The following is an 18,828-nucleotide window of genomic DNA, read 5'->3' on the forward strand; positions in this document are numbered from 1 at the left end:
ATCGGAGGAGCAGCTGTGATACATAAGTATGCTGTTGATTAAAGGAAAAATTAGAGCACAATAACAGTTTACTATATAGTATGCTTTTTAAGTTAACCTAATAACAGGGCAACAAGCAAAAATTGCTGGTAGTAATGTTGTAAGAGTACGCATTGTGATTGTTGTCGTAGACTAGGATAATAGGAGGTATAGAAACCGGCCAGGGTCACTAACCATTGCGGATGTGGGGACCTATTTCAGTGGAACTTGAGACCTCTAGCCTGACAGTTTCCACGTCAGATCCTTCCAGATTTTATACGGTTCTTCGTGCCAAGGGCGATTCAGACCGTGAACGGAAATTAAAAACTATTACACCGTTCGTTTCGCAAGTAAACACCTGCGAACTATACGAGTGGCCTTATCCGGCTGTTTACAAGGGCGTCAGATTAGGAAAGCGTGTTGTGGATAAAGGCGTATACTTTTTATGCCTGTCTTATGCAAAAAAGCTTTGACTCCCAAGTCTATTACCAGGTTCAAACGATTAATTCTGTATCTTTACGCATTTCACAGTCTCATTAGTACTGAATTCACATCACTGGGATGTCTTTTCACTTGGTTTCGTCCAGATCTTCAGTTCTAGCAGTTCCATACTATTTTCTTGCCTCTTGCAACTTCTAACACGCTGCCTAAACTAACTAGTTATAAATGTTAACGATTTCGATTCACTAAACGCAGTTGGTATATTATACCTCTCTGATCATCATGTAACCACTGGCATAGATCTCAAAAATATTACTGAACTTAGGTTAGAATCTTACTTATGTAGAGTAGATATGAGAAAAGGAAGACTTAACACATTTATTATAATTTTCCGTGTGTCCAAGATCGTTCTCGTTAGTAAATTTTGCAAAGAGTAGCAACTACAAGTATGTCCACAAAAGCATGATTTCATAATAAACTCTTTATTTTGTGTCTGTTTACTGAGTACTTGCAATAAGTTTTAACTTAACCTTAAATCGTTGTTAATTTTGTGTCTATATACTGAGTATAAAAAGTTTTAATTTAGCCTTAAATCATTGCTAATTTTAGTATAGATGTTCTTAGCTCTTGCAGTAAAATCTTATTGCTACGATTGAATAATATTGTCATTCAATATAAGCCCCACAGTAAGCTTTCCACCGGGGTTAGCTATGTACTGTGTAAGAGGTACTGATAATGTTTTTATTTCACAAATCCAATATACAGTTCTCTCAGCCCATGGTATCCACTTAATTACGTGTGGCTGATGTGAATATAAGAGGGCAATTAATTAGCCAAATCTAAGTTCAGAATGCACTCCGCAAAGAAGTGAACTAGGCATATGTTTACAGCCGTCATGACCTGACTGAAAATGCAGAACATTGGGGCATTATTTGGAACACTTGTTACCTCATAATACACAATATCACAAAAAACCATGAATTATACTAGTAGTGAAGATGTCTTGTAAGCCAAAACGCGAACTGTATTCACCTGTCACTGTATTTATCTGTAAACAAAAGCTCTGATGTTGATGATTGTAAGAAAAACTGCTAAATAATTATGATAATAATTTAGACACCTAAGAAAATTCATTATGAGAAGAAGATATAAGTCAACAATATAAAAGATGAGGAGTAACACTAAGAGTTGGTAACAGATGTGTGCAGTATTTCAAATTTATTTATTTGTTAACCATTGCTGTCAGTTTCAGCAATACTGCCATTTCTTTGTGCTACGCAGGACTACCTCAGGCAAGTGTTTACGTACAGCTTGCGATACGTTAACGACACAAACTTCACCAAAGAAGTAAGATACAACATAAAAACTTCAAAACAAAATTCTAGGTGTTATAGAGAAATATTAACAAACTCAATTAAACTTTACTGGCATAACTGAAAACGAAAAGAACTGAACGCAATACGATTAACAAAAAACATGAACTCAGCCTGTGCGCATGCTATGAAATGAGAGATTTGAAAGTGATTTGATCTTCAAATTTGTTTTGTATCCATAAGTAAAATTTTCGGAGATTTGTTCCTTTTCAAAACTTCATCTACTGTGTCCTCTCTATGGCTCATAAGGCATGTAGTAGGAATTTTGAAACACCTTGTATAAGGAAAAATCACACATTCAGTTTCTCATTCTAAAATCACAGCTTAATGTTGGTGGTTTGCGAGAAGATAGTGTTATGCCTCGTGTAAAAGGGAGAAATGCGTAACACCGTGTCTCAGAATTTGATAATTGCGGGATCGTTGCGTGTCATGAGTGCGGTATAGTGTTCTGCAATACTGCTTCTCCCGATGATCGCTGGGGCGTCATGAAAATATGCAATCAGTTTTAATCAGGAGCGCCATGCAGAATCTCAACTTCGCCGGGTGATTAGCACCTAATAGAACAGAGATGTTCGTTCAGCCGTTCGTGATCGTTCAGTTATGTCATGTACTTTGAGAATGTCAAATCAAAACACCTTTCAACCGCCTAAATTTCCAAATTGTTATTTTGTTGAGCAACCAATTTCGGCTATATATTATGCCATCTTCCGACCTGCTGACCGACGTGTAGGAAGATTGCTACCTCTGCTCCAGCCTAAATAGATGCCAGCATTCAATGACTGGTATCCGTAGATTTTTGAGACAGCGATCGGTTCAATCTTCACCTGCCGACCCGTATCTGCCATCCAAGTTCAGTCCGACTCGAACCCCCGCTGGTTGAGAGCAATTGTTGTTCATAAATATGGCATTTATGCATACTAGATTTCTCACTAATTTACCCCATATCGACCACAATAACAGATACGCAATAAGGAAGACATTTTATTATTCACTATCCTTCCAAGTGTTGCAATGTTAATGACCAGCTGTGTATTACATGCTCGGCTAACGATTAATATTTCTTCATAGGCTGTTCCTGAAGTTCAGTCCTCAGAAGTGCAGACACATCCAGGACTTCCAGTCAACGTGTGGTCACAGTACTCTTACGATGTCGACGAAATAGGCCAGCTGCAACCTGACATTTTAGTCAGGTCATCACGCTTCCTAAAGGCTAAACAATCGTAAGTTTGTTACACTTACAATTATATGTTTTGCGTATTATTATGATAATCCAAATACAAGATGTTTCTAATTGCTTTAGTAAATGATCTCCTAGAAGAAAAAAAAATACAAAATCCCTTCGAAGTATCCATTGAGCACAACTCATTTTTGGTAATATTTGTAAAGCTGTTGTAAGTTGCCATCGAAGACTACTTAAAAATAAATCAGTCGAACCATTACATTGCTGGCAACTTTCTCTGAATGCCCGATAAGTCTGCAAAATATATGCCTATCAGGAATACTTTGAGAATGAGGAACTAACGGCAAATCCAGATGATTAACCAAGAAGTTGTACACACAAATCGGAACCTGAAGGAGGCCGCTGTCGTGCAGAAAACTCCAGGTTACTCCAGTACAAATCTGGCCAAACACACTAGATATGTTGCAATACCCTTTTAAGTAGTGCTATCTTAATTTTATCATAATCGATGTTTATGGATAACTGACCGATATCGGTAACCGCAACAATTAAGGTTTCTAGCGGTCTAGACTGTTTATGTTCATCTTAATATACTAAAAAACCAATCTTTTCCACGAGAAATATTCTCAAAATTACTTATTTTTTGTGAAATTGGCATGTCTGGTATTCTGCCCTCTTGCACTGTAGTTGTCTTTTTGAGGTTATACTGCAATCGGAAAATCAGACACATGAACCGTGGAATGTTTTCTATATGCTAATGTTAGAGATAGGATTTTTGTTTTGTATATACAATTATTGCGCCTCCTCAATTACGCAGAATATCACACACACGCAAATCATCACTTAATCTGATTGCTTTTGTAATGAAAACATGCTACAGAGGTATTACGACAGTATGGTTTCACAAAGAGTTTGTATACAGCCAGAGGTGATAGTTTGTCTGAGGAGCACATTAGATATGTAAATTTGTCAATTATAATATTTATGTCACTCTAATTGACTAAATGGTTTATCGATTATGTTTCTGTTGTGTTGTAGATGCTGAGTAGAGTTTATGCGGCAATGTACATATTTATTACGGTTATCATATGCAGGAGAAACATTTTTAAGAAATTAACTCTTTCGCTGTCTAGTCTAGTTTGTCACTGAGAATTTTTTTCTCTTTGCTTTTTGGGGTATGCAAATGTTTCCAACTCCTCCATTAAATCCATTGAATAATATTTTTGGAAGTGGGAAGTGGTGGAGTAATTTATGATCTTCTACGTTGTTTCTGAATGGACGTCCAATGTTTTTTATGTGCGTTGCTATTGCTGATTTTGTAAATTGTGTATGTGTGTAATAGTTGATGTGTTCAGTGTATCTTATTTGAAAGTTCCTACAAGTCTGTCCTGTAGTAACTTGAGCAAGTTTTATAGGCGATTTTTTATATTCCCGAGTGTGAGAATTCCTTTTTTATTGTTTAAGGTAGGCCTATGGACTAATTTCTGTTGTAGTTTGTTGTTTGTGGAAAAAGCTATATTCTCTTTGTGTTTGCTATCTTTTGAAACAAGTTATCTACCGAAGGTATACTGGCCATACATTTGATTAAATTATGGTTCCTGCTAAAAAAAGTGCTACGTTGAATTCTGGTACATACTACGAATGTGTCCATTCACTATCGTTTGAGCACTGCCTGGAGCTGTTAACATTGAGAATAATATCATGAGGTGGTATATTGCATAAGAGGTGGGCTTCTATTACACTTGTCAATGATATCTTCAGCAGTTTCCATATGTGTTGCCTTTTCTTGGTCGGTCAGTTTGTGTGGCACGAACAGGGTACAATATTCAGTTTAGCAAAATCTGTGCGAGTAATGGCGTAAAATCTGTAACTGCTAATCATTAATTCCTTCGATATCACTCTCCAATAGAAAGTCGTCGATTTTCAACCAGCATCAGATGCACTATGATGATGTTTTTCATAGTTATGCGTGTTGACATATAATCCAGTTTGCTTATCACAATTTTTAATTTGCTGTTTGTAGTGTAATTTGGGTTGTTTCATTCCACTATAGCAATAATCGTCATTCCCACTACGTTTCACTGACTGAAGTGGATAAATATGCTTAGGCTTCGTATGCTCGACATTATGTAGCGAATTTTGACATATCTCTCCTTAAGTGTACATATCTATATGTTGCCGTTTAGATGGCATACCTTCCACGGCACATTTTGGGCCCATCTTGTGTGAAAGAAGTTTAATTACACGATTTGTCTTCTCAGAATGTTTTTCATCACTTATTGATGTTATGTTGTAATGACTGCAGGATGAAGCATGTGGGTCGTTGATAACGGAAAATTACTAAACATACTGATAACAAGAACAAATTTTAATTTCAAGTAGGAAACAAAGTAATATTATATAGAGTTTCCCTTCTAATTCTGACATCAAGAAGAACTATGTTCATTTTGATTCAACAAGAAATTGGTTCATAAAAAATATGTTTGCTTCCAAAACTCTATCTGCTTATCCTACCGAAAAGCACTTGAGTGATATATTCTAGCAAAAATACACAACGATCATTAGAAGTTTTTAAAATAGAACTATGGCATTCTTTGCGCCACAAAAAAATCAGATCTATGTGAAGCATGTTCAGTGATGTAACTGACGGTAGCTCTGAGAATAAATTGCAGAATAGAAATATTTTGTGTATAGGGAGTTTTCTTCTATTCTTGCGGTCATTTGTGTGGCGCACACGCTGGAAGCATGTTATACCCTTCACAATTCGTCGATAGTTGTGTAAAAATCATATTTCTGAGAATTTACGTTTAGAGCATAGCAACGAATGGAAATGAATCATGGAGTATGGCAAAACCGGAAAAGAAGAAAACTTAAGTGTCTGAGACGTGGTGCTATAAAAGGGTTCTGAAAATTAGGTGAACTGATAAGATAAGAAATGGTAATTTCCGTAGAATCAACGGAGAGAGGAAAACGTGGAAAACAATGGCACATAGAATGGACAGGTTGATAGGACATGTGTTAAGACATTAGAGAATAACTTCCTTGGTATTCGAGGGAGCCGTAGAAGGCATAAACTGAGGGGGAAGACAGAGATTGGAATATATCCAATAAATAATTGAGTGCGTTGGGTACAAGTGCTAGTCTGAGATGAAGAGGTTGTTGGCAGAGGACAGAAATTCGTGGCGGGCTGCGTAAAATCAGTCAGAAGACTAATGATTTCCTCTCCATCAAAAAAAACTCTTGCCCCGGCAGCACTAGTTTCCGAGAAGAGTGGCGTACATTCCTGCGTTGGGTTGCGTGCTATTCAAACGACCCTAATAAAGGCACACAAATTCCCTCATATTCTATGTATTTTTCAATGTTATTTCTTCTCAGGTCGACAATAGAATTCCGTGAACGAATTTACCTCATACAGATCTGCTACTCCGGCACTAAATTATATTATAGACACATTTAGAAGTGCTGATGGCTGTTATATTTTTAGCATGTAATTTGATTGAATATCACAGAGTAAGAAAACATTCAAAGTTCATGCGCTGTACAGTTCTTCATCCAAGGTAGACCTACAGACGAAATATGTCTACCCTCAAAGTATGCAGAACTGCGCTCTAGAGACCAGTGTTCCAGCATCTAAGCAATATCACTCAAAAACTTCATATTTGACTGCTGCAATCGAAGAACGATCAGCTTTCACTCAGGATGTAAGCCACCAATCAGCATCTTTTGGTCAGTCTGATGTGTATCTGTGTGTCATGTGACGTCTATAGTAAAGTCGACGAAAGAAGATCCCTGACAGCTGCACTGGGTGTGTTGCTGTTGCTTCAAGCGTCTGCCTCAAGAATCAAGCCGGCCGGCTGTGGTCGAGCGGTTCTAGGCGCTTCAGTCCGGAACCGCGCTGCTGCTACGCTCGCAGGTTCGAATCCTGCCTCGGGTATGGATGTGTGTGTTGTCCTCTGGTTGGTTAGGTTTAAGTAGTTCTAAGTCTAGGGGACTGATGACCTCAGATGTTAAGTCCCATAGTGTTTGGACCATTTGAGTCAAGAATCAAGTAGCGTCAATTTATATATGTCTCTACACCAGTCTTTCACCCTTTTTGCAGCTGTATATGCGACAATTGTCTTCGCCTGCAGCCGTTTGCACTTCGCAGTTGAAAGCTGGCTACAATGATCTTCTTTTTCTGACTCTAATAATCTACGAGTCGTGTTTTTAAGTAAGGTCCGTTTTGTTGTAGACACTAGTAGTTCTCGCGCATACCGCAACGAGAGCGTGCGTCGTGTACCAGCATGCCTCGGGAACAACTGTGCTCAGTTTCAGCTCTGTAGCTAACCTGTACGGTTCTGCTCTGTGCTTTCATAATGTTTAAGACTATCAACTAGCTCGCCGCGTGTGACGTTCGCTCAATGATACGGTTTTTGTCAGCAAGGGACCTGTCTGCTGCAGAAATTCATCGACAGATTTGCGAAGTGTATGGTGATTCTGTAACGAGTGAAAGCAAAGTGTGTAAGTGGGTACGAGAATTCAAAGATGGCCGTGACAACATCCATGATGAGGATCGCACCGGTCGCCCTTCTTTGATTACAAACGATTTGGTGGCTTAAGTTGAAGCAAGGATTCGTGAGAATAGATGCTTCACAATAACAGGTCTCTCAAACGAGTTTCCTGACATGTCGAGATCAGTGCTTTACAACATTGGTTCAGAACGCCTAAAGTTTAGGAAACTGTGCTCCTGTTGGATCCCAAAACTCCTAACAGAGGACCACAAAAACCAAAGATTTGAGTGTGCAATCAAGTTCTTGACTCGTTATCACGAAGAAGGTGCCGGCTCCTTGAGTCAGATCATAGCTGGAGACGAAACATGGGTTTCGCATATCCCACTGAATCGAAGCAACGGAGCATGGAATGGCGTCGGTGTTTTGGGACAGACATGGTGTTTTGTTGATTTACTTCATTCAACGAGGAACCACTATCAATGCAGAAGCATACTGCCAAACCCTGAGAAAGCTACGCAGAGCGATTCAAAACAAAAGATGCGGCATGCTGACAAAGGGAATTGTCCTTCTCCATGACAATGCAAGACCTCACACTGCAGGTCAGACCCGCGATTTATTGGACTGTTTTGGCTGGGAAGTTTTATACCACCCACCCTACAGTCCTCATCTTGCGCCAAACGATTACCATCTGTTCCTCCACCTCCAACAACACCTCAGTGGCAACCGTCAAAATGATGACGACGACGTGAAAATGGCAGTGAACTCTTGGTTATCGGAGTAGGCGGCAAGTTTTAATGAAGAGGGTATTTTAAAATTGGTTGAGAGGTATGATACGTGTTCCAACAAACTTTGCAACTATGTCGAAAAATAGAGTGAAGTATGTTCTTTCTGAAAATAAATTTACTTTTTTGAACGAACCTTTCGTTGTGTACTTATGATCAAACAGACCTTACTTAAAAAACATGCCTCATAATTAGGATCTTGTTTAACAATGGAAAATCCAGGGTAGAATAATAACAGTGTTATGAAAAGGATAGATTGCTACTCATAGTGTACTGAAAATTGTGAGTTGCAGACAGGCACAACATATACTGACCAGCCAGAACATTATGACCACCTATCTAATAGCTGATATGTCCACTTTTGATATGGAGAACAGTGGCGACGCATCATGGTGTGGAAGCAATGAAGCCTTAGTAGGTCGCTGTAGGAAGCTGGCACCGCATCTGCACAAACAAGTTACCTAACTCTGGCACATTACAGGAAGGGGGCGATGAGCTCTGATTCCACGTTCAATCAGATCCCAGATGAGTTCGATCAGGTTCAGATATGGCGAGTTGTGCCGTTAGCACATCAATCTGAACTCACCAATGTGTTCTTCGAACCACTCCATCACACTCCTGGTCTTGTGACATGGCGCATGATCTTGCTGAAAAATGCCACTGCCATCGGAAAACTTGATCGTCATGAAGGGATGTAAGTATTCTGCAACCAGTGTATGATACTCCTTGGTCGTCATGGCACATTGCACGAGCTCCACTAGACCCATGGACGCCCACACGAATGTTCACCAGAGCATAATGGAGCTGCAGCTATCTTGTCTCCATTGCACATTGCACAGTACAGGTGTCAAGGAGCTGTCCCCTGTAAGACGACAGACTCGCGTCCTTCCATAGACATGATGAAAAAAGTAACAGGATTCATCAGCCCATGCGATGCTCTGCCAATGTGCCAATGTCCAGTGCCTATGATTACATGCCCGTTCCAGTCATAATTGCCGATGTTGTGGTGTCAACACTGGCACATGCATGAGTTGTTGGCTATGGAGACTTGTCGTTAGAAGTGTTCAGTGCACTGTGTGTTCAGACACACTTGTACTTCACCCAGAATTATAGTCTGATGCTAGTTTCGCCACAATTCGCCACCTGTCCTGTTTTACCCAGCCTACGACGTCCGACATATGTAAAGAGGGGTGGCTGCCCAACCCCACAATGTCTGGACGTGGTTCAAATGGCTCTAAGCACTATGGGACTTAACATCTGAGGTCATCTGTCCCCTAGACTTAGAACTACTTAAACCTAACTGACCTAAGAACATCACATACATCCATGCCAGAGGCTGGATGCGGACCTGCGGCTGTAGCGCCTAGAACCACTCGGCCACAGAGGCCGGTTAGGACGTAGTTACACCTTGGTTTCGCCATGTGTTGAAGACTCTCACCATAGCATTTCTTGAACACCCGACAAGTCATTCAGTTTCCAAAATGCTCATGCCAAGCCTCCAAGCCATCACGATCTGCCATGAGTCAAACTAAGAAATATCGCATGCCTTGCCCATTTTACAGACGGACAGCACGCTCACTGATACTACATGCACCCTCCAGGCGACACTGCTATAGCCTGGATGGGTTTATATCGATAGTAGATCAGTGGTCGTTATGTTTTGGGTGATCTCTCTCTCTCTCTCTCTCTCTCTCTCTCTCTCTCTCTCTGTGTGTGTGTGTGTGTGTGTGTGTGTGTGTGTGTGTGGTCTAATTCAGAAGAAGGCTTTCTGGCTGAAAGCTTACTTGTCTAGGAGCCAAAATTACTAGAGTTGTGTAGGTCGACAACTCACCATTTTTAAATTACAGAAACTTGGCACCATGTGCTCCGATTAGGCGTGGGATTGCCCTGTTGCCGTTCATCAGTTGACGGGCAGCGTTACAGTTGTCAGTTCAAACACACAGACGTCCATCGCCCCGTCACTGCCCCAACGTGATACGCACACATGTCGAATAGATCTTGCTGTTTGTCTCCACTTCACGTCAGAGGCATTCACACGTAAGCCTCGCTTCGAAGCACACGCACACCTCACCTGTGATTTAGGCATACAGTAAGCATGGCAGCACAGTATTCATTTGAAGAACAACGAGACATTGTTTTTGTTTATGGACTAGCCGACGGTAATGCTCATGAAGGTCGACAGTTGTGTGAGGAATGGTACCCAGCAAGACGCCAACCACACCCGCAAACGTTTACAGCAATTCACTGGCGACTTGACGAAACAGACTCGTTAGCGGGATATCATGGCGATGCTGGAAGACCTCGAAAACAACGGGATGCTGCATCTGAAGAGACTGTTCTCGAGCGCTTCGAGGAACCCCCCTCATCAAGTACTCAAAAGCTGTTGGACACGACATGGGGGTCACTCATTACTTATTCTGGGAGGTTTTGAGGGATGATGGCCAGCATCTATTTAGTTTACACTTTGTCCAAGACCTAAATCCTGTGGCGGACTATGAACACAGGCTACGGTTTTGCCGGTGGTTTCTCTGACGTGTTGCACGAGATCCTGACTTCCCTTCTATTGTATTGTTTACTGGCGAATGCACCTTCCATCGGGATGGCCTTACAACACTCGAAACGTTCATTGCTGGGCAAGGGGAAATCCTCACGTCACGTAAGTCCACGGACACCAGGAACGATTTTCGCTCAACATTTAGGCAGGCATTGTGGGTGACCATCTGATGGGGCTGGTCCATCTACCTCCTCGACTTACCGGGGCAAATTACCTTCATTGTTTGCAAGAAACTCTTCCTAGCCTGCTGGAAGATGTTCCCCTGGACATACGGCTACGCATGTGGTTGCAGCATGATGGAGTGCTCACACATAACAGTCTTGCTGTGCGTGGATATTTAAATGAACTCTTCGACGGCCAGGTAATCGCCAGATGTGCTCGTAGGACATGGCCCCCGTGATCACCAGACCTCATGCCACCAGACTTTTTCCTGTGAGGATTCTTCAAGGTTCTAGTTCACCCACCGAGACGCGGACCACCTAGAAACGAAGAGGGATTAATGAAGCGCGTTCAGCTTGCCGCCAATCACATCAGGGGAATGCCAGGAATCTTTGAAAGAGTTTGTAAAAACACCGTTTGACGTTACCAAGCTTGTGTCACATCAGAGGGTCGCCAGTTCTAGCACCTGCTTTAATTAATAAACAATGTCCTAGCTACATAAAAAGCCCTTTTCAAGGCCGACACAGTTTCTGAAAGACTTTCTGTATGCGAACCAACAGCTGTTGACGGGTTTGTTCCCGGTAAGTCTTATCATGAAACTACAATGGGTGGGTCGGGACCCCAGTGGTTTCGCCCGCAGGCACCCAGAGTGGAGGGCTGGCGTGCTACTACCGAAAGTGCGGGCCGCCTTGGATACATTGCGATCTCTGGCAGGCAAAGCATTCGCGATCATGCCTTGTCCAGAGCATCCGGCAACAGGGCAATCCTGCGTCCACGCGTGGTGCCAAGCTTCCATAGTTTAAAAATTGTGCGTTGTCAACCTACACAACATTAGTAATTTTGGTTTCTACTGGCATCAGCTATCTAGGGCTAAAATTTCGTGACACAACTTTTCTCTACCCTGTATGTGGTGAGTAGCGATCTATCCTCTTCATAATATTGTCATTGTGATCTTGTTTAGTGTGTGACATCTTTTTCTTTCATCGAAGCTGTGAAAAACCCATAACTCTTATTTAATTTCAATACCGAAATGTTTTTTAAAAGGCGTGAGTTACACACACAAGATGCCATGAGATAATTATCAAAAAATAACTGTGCCTGGAATTTAGACTTCATAAAGTTCCAAATTTTTACCAATTCAGTAAATGTTTTGCTTTATAATTTGTTGAGTAATGAAATTTTAGCGTTTAACACTCATGCTACTTAACCTGGCAAGAATTTGGTCCAACAAATTAAAAAGTAAAAAATTATAGTTGAAATATTGATAAGTTCCAAAAATAGCCCTCGATACTTGGTTTATTTTAAAAAGATACTTAGTTGTAAAAGTACAACATTTTAGGTATTGTCTGCAGCGTCCTCACTAAATTAGGTAAATTATTAATTACAGAATAACAAACCAAAAATCATAAAACTGTGACTTCTAATATATTTTATGTCGAGTTATGTTAACAATTTAACTACAATATACCAAACGCAGGAAACCTCCAGCGTGATTTCAAGCGGGCCATAAGCGTACTAGTTTGCAACAGTGTAGCGTCTGTCAGCAACCCGCGCTAGTCGTGTGTAAGACACAGCAGTCTTCAGCGTTCCCATGTATTCTGAGACCAATGAAACGAGGTCGCTTGCAGACATCGCGTTTGGCTACCCAGGTAGAAGATTCCATGAATGGGACCAGCGGAACCATCAGCATCAGACGATTCAGGCAAAATAACTCATTCTAAGGATAAAGACCAATAAATCCTACCTTGTAAGTGCAAGGATTTAATGGTTTTGTTTTCCTCTCTTGCATTGCCCAGGAAGTCACGTTCAAGTTTCTGGTGTTATTGATAAGAGGTGATTTGAAGACAATAGTCAAAGCTCCTATAAAACATCTCCACTCCTCACCCCATCATTTTTCTTCATGATTCTGTCACCCCACGAGGTAGCAATATTCTCCTTAGCATCTTCAAACACCCTAGGTTCATTGGGTAGTTAACCTTGTAAAAAGCAGAGCAATGTGTTCGTCGTCCCATGCGAATACTGTTCGTAGCCATTTCCAACGGGCTGGCTAGCTATTCTCTTAATGGACCAACAGTGATTGTGGTATCAGTGACAATGAGATTACCATACCGTGGCTATTACTTGGTGTGGGTAGCAATGCTTCAAATTCTGCCACCGATAAACCGACTCCTGCAGACTCGTTGTTCTTTCCAGGATTGATCCCGTACGTTGAACGACACAATGACAGGTTTTGTGCACCAAACACGACTGTAACGTTATGGGAACTTTTCATTGTCAAATCAGTTTATCGTGAAAGGATTCCACGAATAGTTGAATCGCTGGCAAATGCCACGTCACGACTGCCGATGCTTGACCGCATGGTGATGCAAACTTCGTGAAACTATTTTTTGGAGTATGTATACTACAATGGTATTCATTTATAACAGGAAGCGTTGGTTATACATAACTTCTTGCAACTGTAATTGTTCATTCTATTAAAAAATTGTAATAAAGTAATAAATGAAGAACATAGAAAAACATAATTGTTTACAGAATACCGTATGAGGAACACATTGACATGGAATACTTTTTTAATTTCTTTTTCAGGTGCAGGAAATTTCATTTTTTTATCTCAGTATGGTTTTTGTTATGTATTTCTGTTAAAACTTTTCTCGTAAGTCTTTTCTTGTTTTAATAACGTCTCTTATTTCTATCATGATTTTCTCTGCTTCTACAAGGAAGCTAATTTACATATTACTTAACGAAAAGGAGAGGAAGATTAGAGTTTTACATTCAGTTGACGGCGATGTCATTAGCGATGGAGCACAAGCTCAGGTTGTGGAAGGAAATCGGCGGTATCGTTTTGTCAAAGGAGTCTTCCTGGTATTTGCCTTAAGCGTATTAGGGAATCGGCGGAAAAATTAAATTTGATTGGCCGGATGGGAACTGAATCGCCACCCTCTCGAATGCAAGTCTAATGTCTTATTATTTATATTAGAGTGTTGATAACGTAAGCAAAGTTCACAATCATAGTTCACAACAACAGTCACTGACCATTGTCCATGGTTTTTCATTGTTGCCAACCTACCTTTGTAAGGCATTCACAAAAATACAGGTATAGTCAGGCTCACCGACCTATCTCAACATCAACCCGCAATACGCGGCTTTCTGGTACCTTTCTCCACCAGTCTAAGGGATGTGAGGTCACAAACGCTAAGTAGAAATATGCATTTCAATGTACAGTTAAGCTGACTGATGGCTAGCACTATTTTAGTAGTCATAATGTATATTAATATGGTAGCAACCAGATTTCAGTCAGTTATTCCTTCCATAACCGGCTCTGCCATTTTAGCAAAATTATATAAATGTTATTTTTGCGAAAATTAAAATGACTTTGAAATAATATCTAAAATATCTCACCTTAAAGAAATTTATGTGCTGATTTCAAAACTGGTCTTACATTTTCCGAATCTCTAACATTTCTGAAGTTATGGAGAATTTCACAATATGATTAATATTTTATTAATATTAATTCGTCTGATGAGTTTGGGTTACAGTTGTACGTGTAAAACATGATCTTTTGTCCTTTAGTATTAGTTGAATGAACGTTACTTCTGGAAACAGTCATTTAATTGAATTTCAGTATTGCACCATAACTCTTTCGTTAAAACGTAACATAGTTTTGGAATCAGCCAAAACAATAAGTGCCCCATTAAACCTGTTGTCATATTGTTATGATTAGCTGTTATAGATCCTCAATTCACGGTAGCAAAATATGGGGTAATGAATTTAATTGGTTTCAACATTCAAAATGTGGACTTCTTACATAAATCCTAAAATACAATTTCAAAAGTGTAGTGTGGTATCTATGAGATCAGAAGGAAATTAACAATGTTGTATTGTTATTATAAACATGTCTAATGTATAACAGTTTAGAATTTATGTGATATCGATTTAGGTTAGGGTAAAAGAGCGTGCTGCTAGGTACCACGATCAACTTTGCTTCCATTATCGATAACCGACCTTCAGATTACATCACTCATGCTAATATTGTGCTTGAATTTCTCTTGCGATAATTGCGTTTCTTAAAGATTTAGTTCATTTCCAGTGAGTGTACTACATGAGTGTGAAATGAGTGTTCTCTACATGGAAGTTTTGATAGTGGATATGCTATTTTCTTGGTTTTTGTTCCTTATTGTTTTGTATTTCCTTTACTTGATACACTCTAAAGTACTCAGTCGTGAGAGAGAACTTGACGAAAACTATTTGATCATAAAAACTCTGCGCTATCGCAAAACCTGCTTCATGTTGCATTTTCTTTAATAGCTGCTAGAAAAGGATCTGATTTCGTTACATACCCAGTTCGTCCCTGAATGCTGTTTAGAAGCTCGTTCTATCCTCTAACTGTTGTTTATCTTCACACGAAGAGAATCTTTTGGGGGAATCTGTTCGAAATAAAGTTGGAGATAAGATCGATTTTCATGGGCATGTTGTTTAGACTGAACAGGACATATTTCACGAGTCTCTGGTATGTTGCTGTTTTTGCCTAAGATATCTTAGTTTCTGATCAGGGTATAATGTTTTCTTTGTAAATATTTTCTTTTGTGTAAATGAATGAAAATATTTCATTTTCTGCCTTTGATATTTGGAAGCTTGAGCAGTTTCCTGGAGTGTATTTATAATTCATCATTCCTGATGCCTTGAGGAAGAATCAAGTTGACAGCGTGACATAATGATCCATATTAATCTTCTTGTGAATTTTTTATGTCTACTACACACTGAAAGTAACAACCTGAAGAGACGTTGCATTATCAAACTTTGCTTAATACTCGATAACAGAGTGAGTGGAAGTTTTGAAAATTTCAGCAGGCATGTGCAAATAACGATTTGTTAATGGTTAAAGGCATTTAGGAAAACCAATACTCGATCGATATCTTACGTCAAAGTGGAATATCGTCAGCGTAGATTAACGACTAGAATTTCGGCGCAGTCATGGATCTCACGCGCACCGTCGGTTTAATAAGAGAATTTAACTCGAAGAGCGGGATGAAAGTGTCTCGATCTACTGAGATGAAATGAAGATGATCCCAGTTCTAAAAGGCTAAAAAATAAGAGAATGAACAAATAAAAAAAAATAAGTGCCCAACGCTTAGGTTATCTCATGGTCTGGCAGTCGTTTCGTAAACATTTTTGGAATTAAAGACTGAAGGTAAACTAGGATTTTAACCGGGGAGTACTTTATAGGTATTAAAAATGAGTTGCTGCAGTAAGCATCCTGCACAAATGGTTGATGCGTTACAGCAATGTGCTGTGTCACACTGCTAATTAATTTTTGTGTTTCCTCAAAACCCTTATTCCCCAGATCTTTTCTCTTACCGAGAATAGAAACTCACCTCAAAGAATTCAGTTTTAGGGTAAGAGGAACACTGAAGCCGCCGTAACCGACTATCTGACAGCCGTCCCTGTTTGTTCGTACCAATACTGCTACGAAGGGGAGACTTAATGTTACAGTCGCTGTGTGAGTTTCAACGGAGAACATTTTGAAAGCGACAGTCTGAAATAGTAATTTGTGTTTAATCAGAAGATGAGTGATAGGCGGCAGCCAATCCAAATTTCATGACATTTCGTAGTTTCATCACGTTCTGCAGAGTGCTTCTCCTCTTCCTGTGTTTTCTCATTTTTTTACGATGCCAGGAGGAGGGAGGAGGGGGCAATTCACGCAGGAACAGAATTGAGTGAGTTTTGTTTTCGTTTTTGTTACGTTTGACATTCAGCACACCCTATTCCTTTAAACATGTGTCCTAGGTATTGCTTATTGCTAGGTTGTATGAATATGGGTGTAATTGCAAACGCATGTTATTGATGAGTTCAGGTGGAATTTCTAGGTTCAGCTTTGTAGCAGGGCCTGGGAACGGCAGTTGGATTTAATTTTCGAAGCTGGATTGAGGCGCCAGTGTGGTAGGGCATTTATCTGTCCCAGCTTTCTTAGCGTACGGCCACGCGATTCGTCCACTAAGATCCACATGCAAGGCTACTGCTTGTTCAAATTTTAAACACCGAAGCTAATTGGAGGAGAGGCCCGGTACCACTGGAAAATTAGTATTTTTGATTGGTCAGTTCGCCTTCTCGAGTTTTTCGGTCTCTGAGCACGGAGGCGAGTCAGATTGGATGGTGGACAGAGTTAGTTGCTGAGTAGTCGCTGTCCTGGTGTGTATTATGTGCCGCTTCTGTGCGCACTTGAAATTGAATCTGGATGGGAGTTAAGTCAAGTTTCTCGTGTTTGGTTTGGAATTTTCCAAAAGTTTTAAAAGCGTTTGTCAGAAGCTTTATGGTGTCCTCACGAGAGATAATTTTACCCTCGTTTAACTAATTCAGATAGGCCCTAGTTTGTTAGTTCTATGGTCCTCATTCACCTCATGCATCGTGATCTTGATTAAATTTCGTCCTTCGTTTCGATGTAAGTCACAAGCTAGTTTTAGCAACTCAGCCTTTACTACAAAATAGTGAAATTTCCGTTTGGTTCGTCTGTGAATTTTGAATCTTTGTGTGTGAGCACATGAGCATCCACATTGCGTTCCTTAGTGATCCTAATCCTCGTTGAGTAATGATGATCAATACAATGACAAAGAGTTTCCCCATTACGCAACCATAGTGTTAGGATTTTACACATGTTAAATGTTTACTAAAGTTCAGGTGCACTCTTCATTTTGTGAATAAATGTCAATTTGAAATCAACCCAGGTCGTTAAACTTTTTCCCAACGTGCATAACAGCGCGCCATACCATCTCCTGTTCTCATTAACACCATGTACCCCGTAAGAGAAAGATACTAGGAAGCATTTACTAATGTTCAACCCGTGATCGGTCGCTCTGAAGTCTGGTAGTTAGATATCCGTTGTGCGGTTTCTTTGTGACAAAACATAGGACTAAATGTTTATATGACTAAATGTTTATGTGACTTCAAACGGCTTGGCATTCACTGGAAATCAGAGATTGGTAGAATGGTAAGCACTGTTTTGGTTCAACAGGAAGATCGCAGTTACTAAACGTCCATGTTATATGGCATACGTACATTCCACCGAAGCACCAATTACCAACAATTAGACGCTTTCAGGATTTTACAAACAGTGGACGGCTTATAAAATCTAGTCTCTCACCCAGGACATGAACGTTGGGGCCAATTGTGGGAATCGTCCACTGGCGTCTTGAGTACCATCCCAGTCGGGATGGTTTGCTGCTGTTTCCTTGAACTTGCTGTGAAGTGTCAACTATGCACAGCTGTTATGAGTACTAATTCGAATTGTCAATCATGAGGATCCGCTACTTGTTCATCAAATGAGTCGCAACATAATTCACAAAAAGCAGCTAATAAAATTTAAAAATAAAATAATGAATTTACAATAGCATCTACGATAAATAACGCGTACAATACAAGGTTCTCACCTACTGCAATAATCCCTTTATTGAATATAAAGAGCATGCCACTAGACTTTTAATTTAGATTTGAATTATTTTCATCATAGTCAGGTGCAACGCCTTTACCAGAAGATAAAGTTCGACGATTGGAATCGTGTTGCTGATTCATATTTAATTGCCAATGGGATTCCATTAATTCACCCATACCATCAATATTTCATTTCTGTATTCATGACCACTTTTTAAGCACCTTTTATGCTCAATATACAACAGGTGGTTACTCTACACGCACTGAAAACGTATATCTAGTTTTCGACTCGAACGTGAATTATTTACTACTGCTAAAGTACCCTGCTATATAGCGCCGTCACACACACACACACACACACACACAACACACACACACACACACATACATACACACACACACACACACA

At 40.1% G+C, this 18,828-nt stretch overlaps 1 protein-coding gene across 1 annotated transcript in view; it reads left to right on the forward strand.

The window, feature by feature from the left end:
- Positions 1 to 18,828, forward strand: part of LOC124556378 (dynein axonemal intermediate chain 3-like) — a 293,608-nt gene that overhangs the window by 41,584 nt on the left and 233,196 nt on the right. Inside the window, exon 4 of the mRNA XM_047130341.1 lies at positions 2,901 to 3,052. Coding sequence (XP_046986297.1) covers positions 2,901 to 3,052 — 152 coding nt within the window. The remainder of the gene's footprint in view (positions 1 to 2,900; positions 3,053 to 18,828) is intronic.

Source organism: Schistocerca americana, chromosome X (genome assembly GCF_021461395.2).
Source record: "Schistocerca americana isolate TAMUIC-IGC-003095 chromosome X, iqSchAmer2.1, whole genome shotgun sequence".
NCBI classification, from domain to species: Eukaryota; Metazoa; Arthropoda; class Insecta; order Orthoptera; family Acrididae; genus Schistocerca; species Schistocerca americana.